At 40.6% G+C, this 25,731-nt stretch overlaps 1 protein-coding gene across 3 annotated transcripts in view; it reads right to left on the bottom strand.

Moving 5' to 3' along the window:
* Positions 1-25,731, bottom strand: part of ACBD6 (acyl-CoA binding domain containing 6) — an 86,355-nt gene that overhangs the window by 59,512 nt on the left and 1,112 nt on the right. For 2 of the 3 annotated variants that reach the window (XM_061451984.1, XM_061451983.1), the window contains exons 2-4: positions 20,254-20,318; positions 19,666-19,762; positions 212-294 (exon numbers count right to left, since the gene is read on the bottom strand). In XM_061451984.1, coding sequence (XP_061307968.1) covers positions 212-294; positions 19,666-19,762; positions 20,254-20,318 — 245 coding nt within the window. The remainder of the gene's footprint in view (positions 1-211; positions 295-19,665; positions 19,763-20,253; positions 20,319-25,731) is intronic. The other variant, XM_061451985.1, reaches the window with a different exon arrangement.

The following is a 25,731-nucleotide window of genomic DNA, read 5'->3' as shown; positions in this document are numbered from 1 at the left end:
TACCTGGCAATGATACAGGCAGTTATTGATTTAAATGGTTATGGACCTGAAAAGTTCTTTCCTGTCATTTATTATCCTGTTGTAGTTGCCACCACGCTTGTGCAATATAAAAAAAAAAAAGAAAAAAAAGAAAAAAAAGGGCTTAACAAAATTAAATTAGAAAAATAGAAAAATACTGGTTTTAACTGTATTATCCAGTGCAGATAATCACCTGATTGTTTCTTCTTGATATAATGAGCTGACAACTGGGCCTCCAAATGCAGTTTTGCTTTCCTTTCCCCTCTTCTCTGTCATCTGAAAGAAAAAGAAAGATTGGTCCAGCATGCTGTCTCCCAGCCCACTCCAGGCTGTGCCATCCCCTATTTCCCACCCCTTCTCTTGCCCCAAAGACAGGACAAACCCTCTGGAAGGCTCATCTTTATGGCAGACAGTACCTCACAACCCTACTCCATCAAGAACAGATGGATAGATGTCTCAGCAAATCAGATCAATGTTCCTCACTCTGAAGGTGGCCCAGAAGGGTCACCTGAAAGGTAGGTTTGGCAGCCTTGCTGTCCTGCTCACAATGAGCCAAACCTTTGTCTCTGCAGCACTCGCAGCTGTGGCTCCTTAAGGCCCAAAAGCTGAGCCTCTGTGAGATAGCATAATGTTATGTTACCGGATTGCAAAGCTTGCCTTTATAAATCTATTTAATATAGATTTAAAATTAAATTTTATAATGGGCAGCATTTCCAAATGATTTACTCCCAGGAACTCAAGGATTCTGAATGATTCCGACCATAACAGAAATGAACAATTAGAATAATGACTGATCAATACAGAGCCTCAGCCCTACCTTTTCAAAAAAACATCCTGCAGCTTGGGATCTTCAATTGGCTGACTTTACATTGATGCCAGACTTCCACAAAGGAAGAAGTGGCCTGCTGTCTGAAACTCTGACCCTATTAAAGAGTACAAAGTACCAGAAACCCTAACTCTTCCATAGCATCTAGTATCTTGGTCTTCAGGTACGCAGTCAAAACTGGTTTGCAGTTCACAGCAGTAATTCCTTGTAAAGCCAGCCCATTAACCGCAACGTGCTATTGTTAGTGGAACAGTTCTGTGGCTTTCTGTGATAAGAGACTCATACACCCAGGGTGAATAAGATCAGAAGCCAAAGGAAAGCTACTCTAATCTCTAGCAGTCCAAGTAGCTGCAATACATTGCTGCTTACATCAGAAAGCATTGCTGCCTCATCAGAATTCTACCTAGAAGGATGTTAATTTTTTTAAAAAGTGAACCATGTTTGCATTCGTCTTCCTTCCTTAGGTCACTTTTGTTTTAAATCAATTTACTGTTTTCCCCATAATACATTTACTTCTACATTCTGCCCAGTCTGACACCAACAAGCTCCACCTTTCAGTTCTCTCTTCTGTACCAACCCAAAGTTATAAAATTTAGGTTTACAAGTATCACAGACTTTTTTTTTATTTAAGAAAAAAATGGAAAGGAAATTGGCTTCCCAAACTATTCCTAGTAGTTTAGGAATACCAGCTTAGGCAAGTAGGCTTCCTTCAAATTACATAGTTAAATGTGACACAAAGTTCTTTCCTGATGGGAAAAGGCTTCAGTGTTTACAGTGCAATGCTGAATAATTTTTTCAAGATGCGCAAAGAACCTTACTGTCCATCAGTTATTTCCATACCACTTGTATGGAAATATGTATCTGAAAATTAATTTCAGATCATCTGCTAGTACATGCAAGAGTTATTTCTATAAAACAAAGCTATACTCACAACTAGTCTATCTTCTTTGGTATTGAGGGGCAGTGGTCATTCAATCAATATTGGTTGTTGCTTCCCCCACCCCCCCCAAGTCAGAAACAACACTTGAGAAAATACATTTCATCTTTCCAGAGGCAGAAATTGTAAAAAAAAGTTTCCTTGGATTAAGTTCACTACTTTGCACAACCAATGCACTTCTATCAAAGATTAACCATATTGATTAAGTAGATACATATGGTCATTGGAAATCTTAGCGATAAAAGCTTTCCCAAAAATGCTCAGCCAAAAACTTCTCTTTTATGTGGCTTTTAATCCATATACAAGTTACTTTATCCAAGTAGTTTTTATCTCTTTCACACAGAAATAGGTAACTCAATATTCAGCTTATGAATGTTGAACCAAGTTTATTCCACCACAGTCCTCAATATGTAGAACAAGTTTATGAAAAATGTACAGGAGAAGTCTCAGCTCTGCTCTCAGGATTTAATGTGTGCCCCTATTCTGCAAAGCCAAGAAAGACAGCATCAAGACTCCACCATTCATCACCACTGAACTTCCCAAGGGGAATCTGCTCAGGATATGAGGAATGCTTCTTCCCAAAAATGTTAACTCTGCCTTGACGCAGATACAAACTGGTTTCTTTCCAGCCGCCCTTGACAACTTGCCTATACCATGAGCTCATCTGCCCACTTCCAATATCTGTACTACCCAGCCTGCCAGGGACTTGCACGCAATATCTGAGTGCGATGTACCAAACTGGGTAATGAAAGAGGTGAGACAGCAGCTGCTCCTTCCAAACCACGTCACAGCTATTGTTTTTATTTATCGCTCATACTGGCCGATGTGCTCAGTAATGTGCAGATGCACTTTCCTCCTTAAATTTCTTGATATTTCTACAGCAGAAAAGGGCTTAAGCTGGAAAGATAAAGCAAATGCTACATATACACAGATAATCACCAGTAAGTTTAAAGTTACATTACCTAGAAAAACCACAATGAAATTAAAAACTGACACTGCAAATTTTCTTTCTCCTCTGTTAAAAAAGGCACTAATAATTAACTATGTGGCTCTCAATTCAGCTCAATTTCTTTCACTGCTGGCAGCACTGTCCAAAAGCACTACAGATGCACATGTAACTAATGATAGTTAAGAAATAACATGATCCCAGGCTCCCATAACTTGCAACCTGAATCTGACAGAGATGATAGCAGTATTACCCATAGTCAGGGCCATGTGAGAGCATGCTGTAGGAAAGGCAAAATTACTGTGGGCTCCATGAGCATGAGGGGCTTGCTAGTTAAAAACTGTGGGAATAAAGGGGAATTTGTGACAGCACTGGAAGAAACTCTGGAGGATTGCACTCGAGTGCCAAAGCATAGGCAGTAGCACGTAAAAGCTCTGGGCCTTAAGAGGCACTGGAATTTCTCTGGGTTTTCCCTAATTCTTGCCCACTGATTCTTTGTTGCTTGTGTACAATTAAGGCTGATATCAAGTCACTATTAGTCTTGACAGTTAACTTCGGTAGGTGGATCTGGTTGACCAAAGCTAGCATGAATCATGGGCAAATACGTGCTTCAGTATGCAGCATACGTACTCATTAAGAGACATTTTCAACTCCCCTGACTCCCAATGTGCTCACTGCCTGGTGCAGGGAACTCCACTAAGCCCAGAACTATCCTTCTCAAATGTCACCAGGAATGCCAGGAGAAAAGCTACATTCCTCCTGGAAAAGACAGCAGAGTATCCTTATCCCTGTCTTAGTGCACTGTATTTGTCAATAAAAGAGCAGCTCGATTCAAGGTACAATCGCATCTCGATTGGCTGTCACTGACAATGTTGCTCCAGACAGCCTCAAAGCCTGACAACCACTTTCTGAACAAAATGGAAATACAGGGACTAATATTTGCTAACATCATTAATTCTTTTTTTCCCCTCCACTCCCCCTTCTTCCTTTATCCACGATGTCATGATATATACTTTTAAATTGTTGTCAGCCATAAAATAGACGTTGTGTCCCAGTTCAGAGGTTAACATATAATGACAGACACATTAAAAAACTCTGTCCAATGCCTCACTGAAAATTTCAGGTCCATCTTCTCTTCAACAAGACAGTAGCTCAAACTCACTTATAAGCTTTAACAACATTAAAGCCTAATCATGATTGAAAAAATAAAGGAGAAAGAGAAGATAGCTTTATCATACTAATCATTATGGAAACAAAAAACAATTAGACAAACATTTTCTTTGTGAGGCTTTCAAGTTCACCTTCTATTCTGGTCTTAAAAGTTTCCCATAATCACAGCATGACCCATTTCTCCTCTTGCACTTTTGGAGAGCAGGATGAAAGTTACCATCTAAGAGGAAGAGTGGTAGCTTCCTGTCAGGGTTGGTTTGGTGGGCCAGCCTCTTGCTATATCCCTGAAGACAGGACAGGGATTTATTATTTTTAATCTCCAAGCACAAGCTTTGTTCCAATCTACACAAAACAAGCTATAAAAGATTTAACAAGATGGCACTTGGAAAGGCCCTTCTGATGACTCACTTCAAACTCATGTGCCAGAACTCGTTATAGAGATGCAAGTGAATTTACCATCTGTGATTAGCTGGGATTGAACTGGACGGAATGGTATGCTATTGGTAAAATGGTAAGCTATTTTATGTGGAGGGTGTATTTTATATGCATGACACATATGTTATGAATCTGATAGAAAGGTACAGAGAAGTTCTACAAAGATCCCACAAAACAGCAGGAATAACACAGGTTTCAGTAAACCTTAAAAAAAAAAAAAAATCCAAAATACCCCACATAACTTGGAGTTAACAAAAGAGCTAGATCCTAGGCATGGGTTAAATGTAGGGTATCCCAGTCTTATACAAAGCAAAATGAGAACTCTACTTGGCTAGTTCTGCACGTCTAGGCAACCAGCACACAGCAGCAATAGCTCTTTGGCAAGGCACACGGCCGAGTTACACAGCACATCTATCATCCCCCCAACTCCCTTACATCTCACTCTGGCTTTTCTCCACATCCAAAACCTTTAAAGTAGCCTCACATAAGCAGATATTTAAGAAAAACAGCCATCAGTAAAAAAAGCTCATGTAATCAAAATACTTATCTTTGAAGTTATAGTGAATAATGCCTTAAAACAGTCAAGACTTAAGTTCTTCATCATGAGGCATCTTGGAAACAGAAAAGTAAGGCAACTTAAATGAGAGCTATACATCAGGATCTCACACCTGAGCCGCTACAGTGCATGGAAGAAGTTATCTCAGGTTGTTTTCAGAGGCTACTTGTTGTATTATTTTTCTCTCCCTCTGAGCCTAAGGCAACTTGAGCCACAGTAGCAGCTGTATCCAGCTTTATGGGATGGAGACAAGAAACACTCCCAACAAAATTATTACCATCAAAACTTCTCATGTGTTTCTGCTGCAGCAAATACATAGTGCAGATTTCAATCTGCATTTTTCTGTGTAATTCACCTTCCTATAACCTCACCCATTCATTCAGGTGCAGGTGTCTGCATGGCACACTCTGACCTTCCTGTGTAGAATCCAGCATTGCTCCAGGGACACACGTTACCTTGCCCAGTGCCAGTTTGCAGAAAGATGCATATAACGCATCAGCAGCACAGTGTAATGCCCTCCTCGACAGCAAAGTGGCAGCCTTCTGCAGCCACCGGAGAAGCAGCCAAGATCTGCCATGGCCTCGCAGGATGCCTCAAGGCTCTGGGGTGCAATCAAGTCACCAAGCCTGGCAGAGCTGCAAGCACTGGATGTTCAGAGGTCTGCTTGGCAGCAGTAGGAGAAACCCTGGCTCGTGTCCCAGCTCCCTAGACTACAACTGGGAGATGATAAAAACTCCAGTCTCTACTGCCATGATGGGACAGGTAATGTCCTGTAACCCCATCAGGCTCACATGGAGGTACATGTAAGTCCCTGAAGTGTGCTAACTGAATTGTAATTAAGCTCATATAGTTGCAGGTGAGAGATTTTACAGAAGACATTTCACAGACTTAACCCAACATGACTGCAAGGCCTGCTTTGCTGGCCACCATGTCCCCTCAATGCTCTGGATTAACATTTCTGGACACAATTTGAGGAGTGGAGATTATTAGGGAGGCAACAAGAAAACAAACTCTCCTAAAATTTCAGACCCTTGCCCCCCCACCCCTTCCCCTCCCTTCCTCTCTGCTGTGGCCTGGCCATCCCCCTGGGAAGGGAACTTGGGCAGACACTAATTGTATTTGACAGCAGCAATTACACACAAGGCTGGAGATTAGAAGCTCGTTAATTGTGTGTGCCATAATTGCTGCTGTCTTTTCCTTTGCTAGTTAAGGCCAGTGCCAGGACAACCAAGGGGAGGAGGATGCTCTCCACCCCAAATGCAGGTGGTCCAAAGACCAAAGCCCTTGAACAGGGAAGAGATGTCCTAGCACTGTGGGGGGCTCCTGACCCCACAGCAATGCAGGAGAGTCCCCCAGCAGGGCAGCTAATGAAGCATGAAATGAGGACAAACAATGTCCCCTTCCAAAGGTATTTTCCACCTGCATCCTACAGCTCAGCTGAACTTCACACTACCTGCAGCAGGAGGGAAGGTAAATATTAACCCTTCAGAGGTGATGCTACCAAAGGAATTTTTTTAAGCCATCTATGAAACTAGGCACCTTATTAAATACTTGAGTGGGATTCATAAAATCCTCCCTTCTCTACTAAAATGGGTGAGCTCAGCATTTATTGCCACTCTCTACATACTAGCAGAGGCCAGTTACATCCAAACAAGATGAAAGCACACCTTGGCTGAGGGCACCCTCCCTATTACACTGTGATGCAAAGCCACCTTTCACGAAAGGCCACTGCACCCCCCACACCAGTCATATTAATAGCTATCATAAACAGACTATTTTAATATTCCTCTCTCAACAATCCTCCTTGGCTCCCAGCAGCAGCTCAGCCAGAGCGTGTACATGACTCAGCACCAGGAGCCTTTTCAAGAGACGACTGGGGGTCTGTACCATTGAGCATACTGTCCTACCAAAACAGCAGTACGCTCCATGGGATAATGCAGGGTTGGGGCTTTTTCAGTTTATATATTGCAGGGACTGTCTAATGCCATTGTGTTATATTGCCATTAATGGCTACATAATAACAATAATAATAAAAAAGTTTCTGATTCTTTTAAATCTCTTCACAGAATTTCCTCTTGAAAAAAGACATAATCTAAGACAGGGAAAATATTTTCAAGATTACATTCAAAAAATAAAACCAAACATACTATAATTAACGTCATAGTTAAACAGCGGTGTGATCTAGAACAAAGCCTTGTAGATTACTCATTTAACCTACAATGAGTTAATTAATAACTGCACCATAATCACATTTGGAAATTAGTAGTAAAGACAGTCAGGGGAAAGGAAATAAATGTAAAATGCTTAACATAATTTTGAGCAAGTTCTATACTTGCTAGGAGCCATGATTTCATGACTCACTGTACACATCAACATATGCATGGAAGGAATAATATCTTCAATCAAAAAAATCTAATGGAATGGCTTCCAATAGTTTTTTGATTTTTAGAGGGTTCTGGTTTTTTTTTGTTTTGAATTTAAAACAGATATAGAGCTGGCAAACACAAAACCACTAGCAGACTCCTGTTTCCTTATGTCCCTTTTGTGGACTCTGCAGTAACTTGCAGACTCCCAGTGTCTGTAGACCAAAGGATGAAGCAAGTGGCCTGCTTGCATTCTTCCAGCTTAAGGCACCTTACAGAAATGGAGAGCTTTTATGAGAGGAACACAGAGCATTGCATTGTCAGTCCTGGAAGCAATCAAACACTTCTGTCACATCTCCATATGAAAATCCACAAATGCCCAGGCAGAGGGGACCAAGCTGTAGATACAAACATAGCCTGTACTGCAATTGCTGTTGGTTTTGGGTTGTTTTTTTTGTTTGTTTGGGTTTTTTGTTTTGTGTGCTTTTTTTTGTTGTTGTTGTGTTGTTTTTTTTTGGGGGGGGGGGCATTGTTTTTTTTTTTAATGCAAATCACAAGATATTAATTCATATAGATTTACAAAGACATTTGTACGAGTAAGAAATGTATTCCAAGCCAAACTGAAAACACTGAACAGCTACATAGCTTGGGGTGAAACATTCCAGCTCTGAAGCTGGAAAGCTGAAGTCAACCCTAATTTTTGAGAAATAAAGAAAGGACATCTGCCCCTACTCCCAGCCTGCCTGTTGACATCCTGTCATCTACTTGCTGGACTGACACTGGGCCAACACAGCATCAGCAAAGGCAAAATTTCCCATTTACAAAAGGAAAAGCTCAAAGGCTGCTTGCCCAGTGCCACTGAAATCTGTTTCCTCCAACAGATCTAGGTTGTGAAGCAGAGGGTGAATTTATGAGTTCTGCAGACAGAGAAACAGCAGAATGAAGAGCTTTTCACAGGCCTCTGTCCCCCAAGAGACAAGAGAAGGTACAGAACATCCCAGCAGGAACAGGTTTCTGAAGTTATTGTGCAATCCTTTGCAGGCTCAGCCGGAAGGATGCAGTAGGATCTGGAGACAGCTGCCTGCTGAACAGCCTTTAGCGCTGTGCATTGCGCTGTGTCAGAGCCTTAACGTGTTTTGCGTTGTTTAGTTCAGCTCAAAATAACTGTAGAATGCTATAGAGACATTTAAGGAGTGCCATCTTTTCTTACAATAGGAGTAATTGGGTACGATAGTGCCCAAGTGTCTAAGTACTAGACAACATGCTCTTTAAAGGATACAACTTATTTTCCACTCTTAAGAAACAAATTGCCTTTACAAGACATTAACAAATGCCTTACCAAACATTCAAACAAAATCTTAATCTCTAGTAATTACTCTCAATACCTCCTTCATACTTTGTGTAAAGTGCAAGCTAAACATAACCACTTAAAACCTTTTTCTAACGTGAAAAGCTGTATTTTCACTACAGAAACAGCATAATTATGCTATAGCTTATTTTACACACAAAAAAAATTAAAGCTATTTCTCCTAACCAAAAGCATATGCCATTTTTAATTAACACATTCTCTCTTCTAAATCAGCCTTTACATAGCCCTGTGAAGCAGCAGGGTACATGGACCCTTCCTGTGTCTGAATACTATCAAGTACATGTCTACAACTCCACACCTAAAAATCAAGCCATTATATATTCCACAGTAAGATAAATCTGTAATTTCTACATAAATCCTAATTTTAACAGCCTCTGACAAACCAGGTTGAAAATTTTTCAACAGCTTACATTACTTTGAAAAATTTAAGAGGTTGTACCATTCTCCATTTAAAGCAGTCAAACTGCTAGCACAGCCTGGTGAGTTTCTGGACAAAACAAGAACAGAAGTTTGACAAGAAGCTACTGTGAGCTCCAGGATGAGCTGCAGAGCAATTCAAAGCCCATATACTGAATGCCCACCTCATGCCACAAGCAGAGGATACTGTCCCCCTGCTCCTCCCACCCTCACTGACCACCTCCCTTTGCTATGCAGGGTGGCAGGACTTGGGTGCATTTGATCAGGCTTTTCTAGGTTTCTGGGCACCCCAAAAAAATATTGGGGGAATGGATGTCAGGCAGGCTCTCCACTGCTTGGAAAGTGACCTGGCCAGCAGGAAGCTAAGACTGAGCAGAGAAAGGTCCTCTTACTCTCCTGGTCCTCCTCACCTCCCCTTGCAACTTCCTATTTGGTTTTCCTCCCCTTCTAAACTTCCTGTTACATCAGGCTGACTCAGCCTGCTCCACTTTCTGCCTCTGCCCCAAGCTCCTAACTGCATCTAACTGCCTGCTTACCTCCCCTGATAGCCCATGGCAGCATTGTGCTTTGGTTCAACACCTCTCCTCTGTCAGCCCATGCTGCAACCTCCCCAGACACCAATTTTTAATGGTGCTCAGCACTACCAAAAGCTCAATTTTCCAATTTGTTTTAGGTAGTGGAGTTTCAGTACAGAAATTAACTTAACACAAAAGTTTTGATTGCTGGTGGAGTCACTTCTCATGCCACAACGCTGGTCTTTTCTGCTTCCAGCCTCACACAATTGCTTCATAAAAACAAACTTTTCAATACTTCCGTTACCCACATTTCTGTTGCTGGGGAGAAGCAGCATTGCTGCTAAAATCTGCAACAAATGAAAACTGCACATGGCATTTCAAACCCTTCCTTAATCTTGCCAGAAACTGCCACCTCAAGGCCAAAATGCAAGGGGCAATACCTGGTTACATCTTAGCCATTTCAGCTTGTGGTCTGACTTCCAAACAAATTCAAGGTGGCAATAAATTGCCACCTCAAGTTAAACCAAGATCTTGGGCTGTCCCTGGAAGTATGAGCACCTATCCATTTTCTGTCCACTCAGCCACAGCAGCAACTACCTTGGTCCTTCGCTGGTACGCTTTCTCAGCTAGAAGAGCACTTGCTCAACTAAAGTTTTAAGATCCCAGAGTTCAATTGTCCCACATGCCTCCAATCCCACAGCTGAAGGATCACAGAATAGCCAGGTCCTGTGGAATTGCTACCTGTGCACTAGAGCCATAGAGCAAACTCTGTTACTTATCTGTTAAGTGGGAAAGGAAAAAAAGCAACTAGGTCCCTGCTGCACAGGAAGTTACACACTAAAGTACCTTGCCTCATTCTATTACCTCCTGTCATAATTGAATGCCATTAATTTGATACATATATTAAAATTTTACTTTTTTTTTTCTTCCAGTTGCCTTTGATATATCTGGCTAGCATGCAGTGTCTTAATCTTAAGGATTCATGACACTGGGATGCCACACATATCACTGTGCTGCAGCAACACAAGCAGCATCAGCAAAGCAGAGCTATATGTCCAATTATTCTTTTTTCAGAATACATTCCAGAGAGTACAAGATACTTTTTTGCATTAATGTGGGATAATGAAAATTAATTAATTGAAAAATTCAAAAGGAAAGAATATTTCATCTTTGCTTAAATGTTTAACAAAAAGCCCTACTTTGATAGCCAAAACCAACAAGTCCCCCAATTTTTTGTTTGAAAGTCTAGAAAATAATTACTACATTCAAGTAGCTGTGAGAGAATGCATTATGCTGTTCACAGTACACTAACAGGTAGTGCATCAGCACTGCTGGCTCCCACTTGAAAAAATGGAGGCTAACATTGGTACAAGCAAAAAAATTAACCCCTGGAGAGCTAGTAAGATTGCGTATTTAACATACAGTATGCTTTACTAAGACCAGGCAGGTTAAAATGAGCAAGAGAAGAGAGGTATATCCTTAGCGTGATAATTTTTTACTTTAAAGAAATTTAGAAAGAGAAACATGGGCAACCTCTGTCCAGGATTCCAGTCCAGTTTGCAATACACAATTGTTTGCACTGCTGGCCTGCTTTCTAAGCTTCAACCTTTCTAAAATACAGGCTTACAGCTTGGCACTGTTGTATTTCAATCAATCGCTTGAACAAGGATTGCAATGCCATAAATAAAAGGAGCTGAGACCATAAATTTCTTCAGAGATGTAAAATCAAAGAGAATAATCCAACAGACTCCCAAGGGGTAGGAGGCTGACACATATTCCAGTTGTTTGTATTTCTACTATGAGACACTTTTTCACTTTAACTTTTTTACTTCTGCACAGCTTGCTAGAAACACGGTTTCAAAAAACTGGAGATCTCACTCTGGATGTGGCATTTTGTTTTGGGCTCTACAACAGAACGCAGCTACAGAAAAAGCCCTATAAATTATGAAGCCTGTTCACAGGAAAATCCCAGACTACCACAGACAACAACTCCACCAGCACAGCAGCACACTGCCTGGCATGTGAGTCACTTGTTTGAACAAAGCATCCTCTAACACCTCCATCTTCAGGCCATGGGTTCTTGGCAAACAATCATCAGCTCCCATCTACACTGTCATCATTATAAACAGAAGTTACACATACTGTTTTATTAATCTGCTTCCTCCCTTAAACAATAGTCAAGGGATGTCCCTCTTACCCTCACAGTACTGCAAGGACTAGCACTGCCCATGAGCCTGTGATGCTTTTAAAAACCAGCAAGTATAAGTAGGAAAATGAATTTGATTTGCTGCTCAGAGAATAACAGTCAACACAACAAAGCAGGTAGGTAACACACTACTTCCTGCTTGGTTTGCCAAGGTTGAGCTATCTTGTATGGAATAAAATTGATAAGCAGTTACATGTGCAAAGAAAGGGACAGAAAATAACCTATGGACAGTTTTGTTTATGAGTACAACCTATATCAAGTACTTAAAGCATCAGCACACTTCCCTCATGAGAAGGTACAGAGCAGCAAAGGATGCAACATCATCCGCCTTTATTGCAAAAGTACAGGGAAATTTAGTTCATGTTTGCAGTGTGGTATCTTACTGCCTTACACAACAGGAACAAGAAAATATCCGCTTGCTAGTAAGAGAAATTGGTTCTGAAAGCATGCTCCAAAAGCAGAACATTCATGGCCTAACTTGTGCAGCCAATAAACCACTGTTTTCCCAGCTTGGCTAAAACAAGGGGGGTCACTCTGCCTGTAGTCTTGCATGTATAAATAAGGTGCACACAAACTGTGAGCTTCTGTTAGCCATGCACGGCACAGATTACTCCCTCCCACAGGAGGGCTGCACCTACCACTAATTCTATTTGCATGCTAGGCACTGTCCCTCACACTGGCAAAAGGTAGCAGGGCAGAAGAATCCATCTGTGTATTAAGGTCTAGCCCTCTTAAGACATATTCCAAACTACTGCATACCCCAAATGAGGTTCACCAAAACCCCTACTCTGCAACTTGCCTAAACCCAGAGGATATTGCTGTTTTACATGTCCCAGAGCTAGAAGCCTGACATAGATAAGTTTTGGTTTTTTTTTCTTAATTTCTAGTGCTTCCTTTTTTGTTAAAAGGATAAAAATGAAAGAAACAAAAAAACACTACCAAAAAACAAGGCTTGCTGTTTGGTTTGTTTTAAAGGGGAAGAGCCTGATTAGAGGCTGACTTCTCAGTGATTTGTTTTTTCCAATGTGGTCATCCTTTGAAATAGGAGCTTATGTGTGTGTATGTGTGTATATATAAATAAAACAGTGCAGTTTGTTTTCTGCATTTTGTCACAACTTTATGTACAATTATTAACCTTTAGGTAAAAATAAACAAACACAAAATTCATTATGGCAAAGTAACACACAAGGATCTATACAAACCCAGAAAGAAAGGGGAGCAGTGAAGAGCAAAGACCCTGGCAGCACTGCCGTGTTGCTCACAAGAACACAGGAGGCTCCTCATCCCAGCATGCTGCATTAGCACGGCACGGGAAGGCAAGCTTTACTGGGCAAAGCAATAATTCTATTAGTCTCCGCTTTACACAATGCAATTAAATTGCTTTTATACTACAAAAGAAATAAAGTCATTATTTTCAAAGTTTTTGACTTCCCAGTATAGCAAGCCATAAACTGAGATATTTACCCAAACTAACTGCACAGCAGGTATATGAATACACTGCTGCTCATGACAGGCAGAGACCTCAATGGGTCCTTTACTGTTCTGCTCTTCCCATCCCCCTTGTAATCCTGCCCACACCACTCTGCTGCTCTTTCTCAACCACAAACAGTGGCTGCTCGGACAGATTGTCAAGGGAGACATCTGTTTGATGGATAGACAAAAAAAGGAAAACATGATGGGTACACTCATTTTGTTTACAGACCACTGTTATTTCTAATGCATTTTTTTAACTTCTAGAAGAAATAACATGGACCTGCAGTACTAACCAAAAAAAAAAATTTGGAGATTTTAGCCTTAAGCTACAGCATGATTTACCATTCCCTAATGCAATTCTTAGAAGTTGACTAAACGTAAAACCTGTAAACTGTAGAGCACAGCTTCTTGCTCCAGACATGAACAGGCCAGATTTGAGCAATGAGTCCAAAGTTAAAAAAAAAATTCAGGTTTGGCTTTCTGAATTCCTGTTTTAACTGGATACACAGTTTATATTTGAGTTACTACAGAAATTTTAAGTTGGCTTTGAGACCCTACTTCAATACAAGAGACTTACCAATTTAAATCAATTGTTAAGAGTATTTCAGTAACACCTGGTGCAACCTACAAAAAGCACACATTCAAACTCAGATCCTCCGCAAGCCTGGAAATTGTTTCTCCTGGTTTTCAGTGTATCCTCAAATTGAAAATTCCCTTTTCCACATTTTATTTTCAACTTGCTTGCCGCATTTGAAAGGTGAGAGAAAAAGGCTGTTTCAACAGAAAGAAGGGGGAATGGAGCCCAGTCCTTTGCACAGGGTAACTAGACAGCCACCTTATCAAATATTGCCCCCTGCAGTTCTTCCTGCAAAAACACCCACTGGCGACCAGACAAAACAATTTACTTTATTCTTGCAGGTTTTCCAGCTTACTGGACTGCTCTGAGCCTCCAGCAATAGAGCATTTACTATTTTATTCTCTCTGAAATTTGTTTTCTTTTTCAGGAGACTGACTGTCTCTTCCCCAGGTGTCCTCTCCCACTACCCTGAACAGCACAACTTTATGCTCCCACACCAACACAGCAACAGAGGTATTTTTACTCCCATTGAATATTGGTCCAGAGTGCAAAGGAACAAGCCCTCCTCTACTCAAAGCACAGAATAATATTTGGAAAAGAAAAACAAACAAAAAAACAAAAGAGCCAACAACAACAAAAAAACCAACAAAAAAATCCAAACCAAAAAAACAAACAAAACCCAATCAAACAAAAAAAGAAAAACTCCCAACACACAAAACAAACCAAAACACACCCCAAATCATAACACACACAAAAAAAAAAAAAAGAAAAAAAAAGAAAGAAAAATAAGCCCGGCAGCTTTCTCCCCAGAAACATCAGCACTGGAATTTCAAACCTTTATTAGCTTAAAAAGATGTCTAATGAATGTCTAGTTTCTTTGAACTCAAGCTCTCTTCCTGCTTTGTCTTAGAGACTGGTCTATACTCTTCAGATTCCTAACATGCAACTTTTCTCATTACACAACAGAAATCTTACTAAGTGCGTTACTGGTGAAGTTGTGTCAAACAAGTTAAAATGGCAACTTTTTTTTTTTTTAATATAGGAATAGAAAATCATTACATCCTCCTGCAAGTTTCAGCAGTGAAAGCAAATACAAAGAAGGACTCTAAGTGTTTGGGGAAGGATGGCACTGAAGTTAGTAGCATGACAAGCTGTTGAGATTGGAACTGGTAAGTGTGCAATATAAGAAATAGGAAAAGGAAGTATTTAGAATCAAGAGATGCCAAAACTGCAATCAGCAAATGGAAGTCTAAAACTGATGAGCAAATCTGGATGCTTTTTTATTCTTTATTTTTATTGTTTAAGCTGTGCCATATAACCGCCTTGTTACGAGAAACAATCAATAACAGCTCCTAACCCCCTCACTGCAGTGTCATGTACCCACCTCCAGCCCCATCCCTTGCAACATGAACCCAGTTAGAGATATGTTCAATGCTGCTGAGCAAAAAAAGTGCTGTCCTGCCTCTGGGTGGTCAGCCCCTGCAGATACGAACTCCCAGGCCAAACTGAATGCTTAAAGCCAATGGGGATTTGTAATATTGAACATGTGACACAGATTAGAATTTTAGGCTTTGTGGGGAAATAGAAATACAGCCACCGAGACTGTCTCAAAAACTGTAAGGACTAGAAGTGCCCACAGAGACAGTCATGTACATGAGAACAAAGTTAGAGAACAAAGATGCAAGACAGTCAGCCCGTGACGGTGAACCTCCCTAGATCACTGAACCCACTGCTGAGACTGCAGCATAGCACCACAACAGTGGTACTACAGAGGCACAGTGTGAGAGAAAGGGTCAGAAGGACAAGCACACGTAGGCAGTAAGCTGTAGGTGGCTGGTACGGAGAGCAGGTAGACAGCACTGCCAAACTTACACACACATCAGCAAAAGCCACCGAAAGCAACATGTCATTTGCTGCCAGTAAAACAGAAAGAGAACATACAAGAAATGAAGCAGCGAGGACACAGATACCTGTCCAAAGAACTCAAAGAACGTGGGAGGTGTTGATGGCATAAAATATTTTTGTTTAAGAATAAAGAAAGCAAAAGAATTGCTTCATAAATTGTTCTGGAGGAAGAATGAACAGACTTGAAGGACAGGTGATGTCTCTGAAATATGCAAATAGAGCTGAGCTGGTCCAAGCAATTACCTTTCCATTGCCTGGAACTTCAGACTCAAAGGAATGACTCACAAGAAAGAACAAGAAACAAAAGAATGTGCTAAAAGGTAGAAAATGACAAAGGAAGACTGCATCAAGAAGAGATTGGAGACAAGCTTGGGAAAGTATAGCCCTGGCCTCCTACTAACACCTGTACTAGGGAAAAAGGAACAAAACAACCTATGACACAAAACCCAGTAAGACCAAGCCAACACAGGAAGACCTAACTGCAAAGCATCCACAAAGGCCAGGATTATCGGTTATAGACTGCTGGGTTTAAAATAAGTAGAGCAAAAAGATTCCTGTAGCTTCATGATTGTAAAGACCATGGACCTCACCCCAGTATCCCTTAGGTTATCTGCTATTTTAAATATTTCCTAGCAAACGACATTAAAAAAAAAAAAGTGGTATGATAATTTCTGTCCAGGTTTTAGACAAAGCCCTGAAAGAAAAGATTAGGCATGACTATCAGAGAACCTGCTAGCAGCAAGGGTAGAGAAGTAAAATAGACTGGAAATAGCCATGGAGATGAGCCAACATACATGCCTCTACTGTCAAAAGTGGTATACCAGCTTTACAGAGCATTGAACACCTGTGTCTTTGGCCTCTACACATTCGGTTGTCTCTTAAGAAAGTGTAGGTAGGTACTCTAGACTCCATACAGGAGTAGGAAGCAGTAGGTCAGATTTTGGCTGCTACTGGTGCTCCATTGCCTCTGAACACAAATTCAGGGTGCTCCTACTACATCAGAATGCTTTTACTTTGGGTTTTTTTCCATCCAAACCAAGCAAAGATTACTAAATTATAGCAGTCACAGTCTGATGCTGGAAATGTACTAATACAGAAACTGCAAGGTCAATATGAAAGAATGAATCAATGAAGAATCAAGAAAAAAGAATGAGGAAGTAGATCTATTTGGACTGCATAAGAAATACTGCATTTAGTTCCATTCTATTTATTAAGACAAATACTGACAGCCTGAAAGCTGTGGAACAGCAGCATACTTGCTGGGAAAAAAAAATGAACCTATGAAAAAGATAAGGTGTTTCCAAGTTTTAATTTTTGCATATTTGGTACTAAAGGATCAAGACATTACAAACCTTTTTCAAATACATGAAACAGGAGAATGAGGAGGATTTAAGAGAACAACACAGGAACAACTTTAAGGGATGAGATGAACTGTTGAAGAGAAAATATGTAGGTAATATTGAGAAAACTTTACAATAGCAAAATTCATGCAGCTGCACAATGAGGAATTCAACACCCTTATACTGTAATTACTATTTAAGATTCATAATGCTCTGAAAGCTGAACTTCTCAAATTTGTACCAAACACTATATTGTTTTTAAACAAATACTAGGAGTATTTCATTCATGATCTACTGAACATAAGAAAACTCGATGGAACCCAGCAGATGAGTATGTAAAGGTGACACAATGACAGTGATGAAGCACCTTATAATGTACCCACAGATCTTTTCTATAAATCTAATTTGAAATTTGAATACTAAAATAGCTATTTTATCTCCATCCCCTGACACATGCATCTCCATCATTTTAAAGAACAGAGCTCCCTCTTGTGGCTCCAGAAAGTGGATGGGGGAGGTGCGGTGGAGTACAGAGTAGAGAGGACTTCTGATAACATTTTGGTCATATCAAAGTGGATTTAAAAGGGCAGTGTAGTAGCAAAGACAGGTGACTTAAATATACATTTTAATGCTAATTTCTAAATTACATTCTCTGCTAATGTAACTTTATCTGCTAGGTCTTTCTGCACCCGAGCACATTCCTTCAACGGCAGGCACTCAGATCTCTTCACAGGTTTCTAGCTCAGTCACAGACTGAGGGGCACAGGAAGAAGAGGACAAGAAACATGGCACATGTGCAGCAGCGCAGGGACAGTAAGTCAGGTAACACTCTACAGATTTTCCCCAGCGTTACAGCTCTGTGCACTGAGACCACACAGAAGAAAAAAATAACTGGCTTCAAAAAGCCAGGAAATATATGCATAGCTACACGTGCAAGAAGCACATCTACTGAAACACTGCAACAAAGCATCTGAAAAAAGAAATTTAAAAAAATCGTATTTCTTTAAACCACTCAAACTCAGCTCTGCCATCTTCACAGAAACTTCTTTTCAAGCTCCAGCACTGCTCTCCTGCAAGCCCACACTTCTTACACCAACTATGCAAAAAGAGAGGATAGAGCAACACAGGAATGAGGAAACACACTGGTGCAACAACACTACCCAGCAGAGTCTAGTTTCTGCCGAGTCCTGGGGACAAAGTTATGCAAGGACAACAATGGGAAGAAACATAAGCATTCAATCCTCACCATCAGGGAAGAGGGGAGGAGCAGCATGGCAAAGCATTCGGTTTGTTATATGGTTGTTTTTTTTTTAAACTAACAGGTTATCTCCCTTTCTTAGCTGACAACTTTGTAACCTAAAGGTCACACCTGTGGCAGTATTTCTCTGAGGCAAGAAAGTGAAGGGAGTACCTAAAGCTACCCTTGTTGCCATGCATGAGAAGTCCTATGAACAGCAGCTTTTCCTATAAACATTCAGGAAACTGTTGGTGTTTTGGTGGTGGGTTGCTTGGTTTTTTTCCCCCCCACTGTTTAATGAATGTTTCTGTGTTTCCCTTTACACTGCTAGACACTTTCTTGGATTCTTTTTAAATTTTTTTCTGTATGAGAATTTTAGATTGGACAAGAATTTACACAGCATACAGCCTGCTTTGCTAACTGCCCTGCACAGCATATAAAACTGTTTTCCCCAAGGGGAGAAAAAAGGGTTACCTCTGAGTTACAGTACTTCTTTTGCTGCAAAACCAGCATTAACACCATGAAATAAGAACTAGTAAAGAAAAAACAATTACTCTAAAGTCTCTGGAACAGCATCAGAAGACAACTAAGAATCAAATTCTTGATTCATTGGCTTGTGCTCACACAAGATTTTGCTTCCAAAGCACAGGATCAAAAAAGAATCAATTTCCTCCCATGAAAAGAAATTACCATGCCTTCAGCATTTTGCTATTAGTAAGATACCTCCACTCAAAGGCAATACTTCCTCTAAAGAGCAATCCTCTTTAAAAATTGTATAAAATTCAGTCTATAAGCAGGGGGATATCTTTAAATATTCAATCAAGTAACAAACCTGGTAGATGAAAGATTAATTAACATGACAGTAGAGTCTCCCTATAACACCTATATAGGACTTACAAATACACTTGTTATGTCGAAGTACCTAATCATAATCAGATTTGGTAATTTGCTGCACTGAAACAAAAAGGAAACATTTTTAGAACTGATCATTCAGTTCATGTCACTTTCATGGAGATTACTTGGTATTGATCAACATTTAAATAGTAGCTGAAAAGAGAAAGATGAGAAAAGGATAAAAAGTACCTTTACATGCTAAATACAGCATGAACCAATAAAAGCAAAATTAATTAGATCACTATAGCAAAACCAACCCTGTGCATGCACTTGCTGTAATGAAGATAATTGTGAATGAATTATATGGTTCCTCATGTTTTGGTCATAACAAAAGAAGAGTTTAAAAAAATTAATTTAGACTTTAATCTGTTCAAAATGAAGCTTGCCATGCAGCAATTAAAATCTTTGTGAAGCTGGACCACTGTCAGCTTTACAAAGACAAATACTGGTTTATTCTCAGAACGGTATTTGTGTTTCCTACCTGTGGATTCCAGCTGGGGTCCAGTTTTTTCACTGTAGCAACATACTCCTGCATAGCTTGATGAGGGCTGGTATCTCCCAGGGCTTTCCAAGCCTCCCTAAGACAGGGAGCAAAACATCAGCAAGCCACTCGGAGACAACATAATGTATTTTTATACAGTGGAACACAGTGAACAGACTCATCTAAATACTTCCAGAGAGTGCAAAGCCATCTTTCATTCAGTTTGAAAGGGCCAGCTTTTCTCCAAAGCCATGAATGGCCACTGTCAGTTACAGCACACCATTGTGAAAGGATCTTTCAAGAGATCCTGGTCCAGGGCTGGAGCATAGGTTGTGCCCATAAGATAAAGCTGTTTGTAGAGCTGTAGCTATTTTCATAAAATTTTTGTTGTAAGCAGGTTAATCCTGGATGAGCAAGGTGAACTCAGGAGTCTGGATTTCACGTCTGCATCAGGCACAGCAGCAAGCATTTCCCTATTAAACAGACTCCAAGTTGACATCCTCTAGGTCCATAGTCTCAACAGACGAAACAGGACACAACAAAAAGTAGAGTCAGAAATTGCTAGGAATTACAATTATTTCTTCTTACCATTTCTGCTTTCCCTCAAAATCAAAGAAGCTTGGCTTGGGAGTGTTACAGGTTCCAAATTTCACCTAAGGAAAAGAAATTTCCTTCTGTTAGAACAAAGCAAAGGGAAGGCGACTTGCATAAGGGAAGACTGAGTTCTGATATTCCAGGGTAAATTCAGAGGAAAGGTTTTTGAGGGAAAGAACTGGCACAACTCAACCCCACCTTACCCTCATTTTAGCTCTCAGTTATTAGCACCTTTGCATTCCTGTGTTTTCTTTTTGTGATGCAAGGAAAGCAATTTTGTTACACAGTTCATTTCTTTTGCAAGCATTACCCAACAGGGATAAACAGCAAGTGGTTTCTCACTTAATGTTATGTTTATTACTAAGCCAAATGTTTCATCCTCCACCAATATAAAAGAAAATTCTATTGATTAGAGTTTCTACAGAGATGATTCTTCATTAAGGCTGAAATTCATCCACTTCCACACAAAGCTCAAGTAAACAGTCTTTGCTTAATTATTTTCAAAGTCCTCTGGAAGGCAAGGGGACAATCTCAGAGCACAGGAAAGCCAAGCAGCTTCTGGATTTGCTCTGAGGCACCTGGCTGCACAGGAAGCACTGCATGAGAGATGAGTCAAGGCTCAAGTGCCTGAGACGAATCAGTCTGTCAGAAGCAAGACAGAAATTAAGATGTGGGGGGAGAAATAAGAAACACAAGGAAGCAAAGGAACAAGCCAGAACTGGCAGACAGATGTATGTGGGGAGGGGGTGGGTGGGTGGTGGTGGAATAATCTTGCATCCAATGTAAAATGGGCTTGGTACCAGTGAGATTCAGGCAGTTTTCTATGGGCTAACGTATTGACGGAACAAATATAAAGCCCTTCCTCTAGCTGCCGTATCTCCTCTGTAAGCTCGCCCACAAAGGAGACTGACAGAAGCTACACCTGCCCAGGGCTCCAAAGGCACAACCATGTTCCTGCAAAGAGGCCAGCACTGACAAATGCCTCCATAACAACAGTGATTAGAAGGCTGAGATTTGGGCAACAGATACTTTTTTTGAAGTCTGCTCAGGAGAATGTAAAAGTGAACATGCCTCTGTCCCTCCCTGGAAGAGCCAGGGAATATATGGGTCAGGACCCACCAGATCTGGCTGTTACTAGAGTCCCTTTCTCACAAAAAATAAAACCCCTTGCACAGAGGTGTAAAATGAATCTAACTGAAATTAAAATACCGTTATGATAGGAAATTAATTTACACAAAACATGGTTTGTTTGAGGTTTTTTATTATTTTGTTTTGCTGTGGGTGTTTGGTTGGGTTTTTCTGGTGTTTTTTGTTTGGTTGGTTTTAAATTAAAGTGCTATATATCCCACAGGGGTGACAGATGAGAGACTGTAGATGCCAGAGCAGAACCACAGCTCCAAGTACAACAGCCCCTAGGAAGCAGTCATCATAGCCAGTCCCCAAAACACAGGGCACAGCCCAGTGCAAAGAAAGCCCAGAATAGATGGGCTAATATTCAAACAGACACCGGGGGGAACACAGAAATGTTCTGGAAGTGGGCAAAGGCTGCTGGTTGAACATTTTGTTAACCAAGCAAAACTAACTGCATTCATCAAATGTTTTATGAAATACACTCAAGTGTTCAGGCAGGTGAAGTGCTTAAATCAACTAACAATTCTTCACTTTAACAAGGTGGGGATTTTATGTTGAGGGTAGAATCATTAATCAGGCTTTAAAGAGAGCATGCCCATGCTGAGGGATATTTATTAGTCACACTATGTTTTCATTTAAAATGTTAGAGGATATGAGTGACTGTAACTGAAATTAGTTTTCTGTACATCTGACTGTCTCCCAGTGAGCAATTCATTCCAATTAGACCAGCTTAGCTGGCCTTTAATACAACGTATCGCATTTTGTGGAGAAATAGGAGAAAGAGCTAGTAACAGTTAAGTCCTATAAATCAACCACAATTCATGAAGCATAAATGTTTTCTCCCATGCTCAGAAGAGGATTGGACCACTTGTTTTAAAAAGCAAAACAAGCCTACAAATAAAATATAAATTCATTATCTGTGTGCAAAATGCCAGCTTGGCAGTTTTTTAGTTCAATATCCAACCTGCAAAAAATTGGCCAACTTGGATAAGAAAAATTAAACCTGGTTTAACATTAATTTTCACCTGCCATCATCAAAATACGACAGCAGTTTCTTCTCTTTAAATTTGGCATTCAAAGGCTGTTCTAGCACTGGGGAAGACTGTTAGTAACATAGATAGTAATACAAATCAAGGAACAGCAGTTAAACTTCATCCATCAAGAGGGGAAAAGTACGCACTTGTGCCCTGTTTGCTATTTTAAGATATAATAAAAAGGCGTGCGGTGGTTTTGGTGGAAGGAAGAAAGTAAAGGTTTTGGCTTCCCTCCTTTTTGCCGCAAGACTCCATAACGCATCAGAAACCAACCAGTAATCTAGCATTAGAGGGGACCTGAGTCCAACAGCTGAGAAAGGGGAGTTTTAGCTAAATATGCCAATACTGACAAATACCGGTAGTGAAATTCTGTGAAAGACTCTGTCCTCCTGTTACTTCCCTGGAGGTCCTCATAATCTGTTTTTCTGCATAACCAGCAGAAAGACAAGAGCCCATATTAGTATTTCAAGTCAACAGTTTCTCATTCAGTGTCCACAAATAATTACTGATGGTCTCTAGGGGCCTGACTGGTTACTTGATGCTTAACTCTCCTCATTTACAGCTCATCAGATTCATTAAAAAAAGATGACAGCCAGAACATATTAAATATTTTCCTAGTATTGCTTCTGCATGCAGAGTCATATTATACTCATGAATTGTACAAAGATGACCCAGGCAGGTCCAAATGGGAAACATCTGCAGACATCTCCATTTGTGACCAAAATGGAAACTTAGAAACCTCAGACAAAGCCTTCACTTGAAGGTCACAACATTCAGAAGAGTGCCTGGATAGACACATGCTCAGAGGTGCATTAGGACTGCATACCATACAACTTCAGCTGCTGGTCCAGACTGTGAGAAACCTTAAGACTCCTTACACATTACTTCAAAACTGATCTCCTCCCCCCACCCCTGGTGGTGCTGGGAAAATGGCTCTTTGCTAATTTTTCAACTAACACATTTATACAGCACAGAGGACCAGCCAAATATTCTTACCCGATTATATATCTTATAAGGTGAACTCACATCCATGAACAGCAGGACTAAGCACTCTAACTACACAGCCCAAGTAAGCTCAATTTCTTTGGCAAGACAGGAAGTCCTGACCCTGCCCAAAGCTCTGCCCCTTTAACCTGCCCCAACCTGTGGGAAAGCCCTGTACTCAACTGATTAAAAGTGGGGCATAAGGAATAACAAGCAAACATCAACCACAGAAGGCAAGGGGTCCCAGCCCTGACGACCAAGGGGCTTTATGTCCCAGAGACGTAACAACTGAGTCAACTCCATCACTGTTCCAAGCAAGGGGAAGCTGCAGGGAGAAACTCCCACGTTCAGACATCATGCAAAAATGGGACTACATGCTTGAGACACTACACTCAGACAGTGTAAGTCCCACTTTGTCAGCATCACTGAGTTTCCAGCTTGCCTGCATCTCTCAGCATTTACATATGCACTGGTACATCCTCATGCCAGCAGGGCAGTTTCGTCAGTCTGATCATTTCCAGCAAGTTCTGGATTCTCTCCCCTCTCTGAATGACTACAGTTCCTGAACCTTAGTTTATTTGAGTCCTCAACACACCAAGCAAGTGCTATCTTTACTTCACCACTACAGACTCAAGGCACAGACAAGTGATTTACTCAAAGGCATAGAGAAAGTAGGGGGAGAGAAAGAAAATCAGCCCTAGTCCAGAGCTCTACCGACTAAGTCTGTTCTTCCTGTTCTGGGGCAGAGTCGTAAACTCAGCAACATCTTCTGAAAACCTCACTGGAGATGACAACTAAGCAATTCCCTTATTTTCAAGTCTCTGACATATAAACAAAATCAGAGAGAAAAGTAATAAAATCCAGAAATGGCCTCCTATAAAAGGTAATAAAATTCCAGGAAAATGCCTATATACACAAACAGTTTGAAATAAATAACATACAGTATTTTAACAGAGAGCTCAGCTGTTACTGTCACCTCTTTTATGATGGTGCTGTATCTTAAATCAAAGCCCTTAGAGACATAAAGCACTAAATGAAGGAAAGACAAGGGTGCCAAATCAAGGACAGTGGACAGATCTGAGTCAGCACCTTTTGTGCGCTAGTAATGCTACTGTCCACCCGAGTAATATATTAGCAGCCCATTATGCATACTGATACGGGCTGCTATAATTAAATAGAGGAAACTTGCATTAAGCACCCTCATTTTGATTTAAAGCACAAAACGCTGCAAAACTCAAAGTTGCAGAGCACAATCCTTTAGTAGCTGTGCTAGCAAACTTTTCCCATCTCCACTGCCAGCACTACCCTTCTAGGTACTCTGTAACAGGGATGGCACCTTTCTGGATCTCACTGGGCAGACAAAGGCATGGAAAATCAGGAGCCAAGCACAGCCTGAAATCAGGGAGCACAAAGGCACTTGCTGTTGCATCCTGCTTGACCAGGGACAAGAGGGACAGAGCAGGACAGAAGCGCACTGTTCAACTCAGCTGAAGGCAACTGGAGATCTGTGCTGACAGCTTTTTTCTGACTTGTATCAAAACTGCTGTGAAATAGGTTCCAATTTAAGTAATTTTTAACATTAAACACATTATTGATCTTACATTGCTAACACCAGGAAACCCTCTAGAGTCTGTTGAGAATCACAGAGCTGATGGGCAAGCAATGCCTTCCCATTTCCACCCAGGACAGTTATTAAGCATTTGCAACAGAGTGAAAAATAAGAGGTTGTTTGTAACAAATCTTCTGAGAATGTGGACAAAAATTACAGAAATGAAAACCACTTTCTTTTCATCTCATCCTAGGCATGATCTTGTTATTCTTAAAAGTTCTTCTAGTATTTTTTTCTGCTCTCCTTTTTCTTAAAAGGGAAAGGGAAACCTGCAGATATGTTCAAGCTCTGAAAACGTCATGACCAGTCTACAATTAATGGTCCACAAACCACAGTCTAGAAGCCACCAGCTTAGAGGGTAACTAAATACTGCATTAAAAAATTAAAGCACTTACAAGTAGCAGTAGTAGGACAAATGTATTCCATATGGGAGGAGAATCACAGGGAAAATACACACACCAAACTCTGACTATTAATCCAAATAGGTGGGATTCAGTTTTCAAGTCAAGGCAGCACCTCTTGGAACACGAGTTTTATTTTCACTTTTACTCTTTAGTCTTCCACATGTAAAAATTCCTCCAGGTTAGGCGATTACAAATGTCCTTTGTATCTTATTTGGTGCTTTTTTGTTTGTTTTATGTAACTTCTCCCACAGGAGCAGAAAAAAGTTACACTGTATTCCCACAGGATACATCCTACAGCTTGCTCCATTCA

The sequence above is a fragment of the Pezoporus flaviventris genome, unplaced genomic scaffold (assembly GCF_033815535.1).
Source record: "Pezoporus flaviventris isolate CSIRO_AGI_PZ_B2104156 unplaced genomic scaffold, CSIRO_AGI_Pfla_v1 ptg000013l, whole genome shotgun sequence".
Taxonomy (NCBI): Eukaryota; Metazoa; Chordata; class Aves; order Psittaciformes; family Psittacidae; genus Pezoporus; species Pezoporus flaviventris.
Note: the sequence above shows the minus strand (reverse complement) of the source record. Positions and strands in the feature narration are given on the sequence as shown.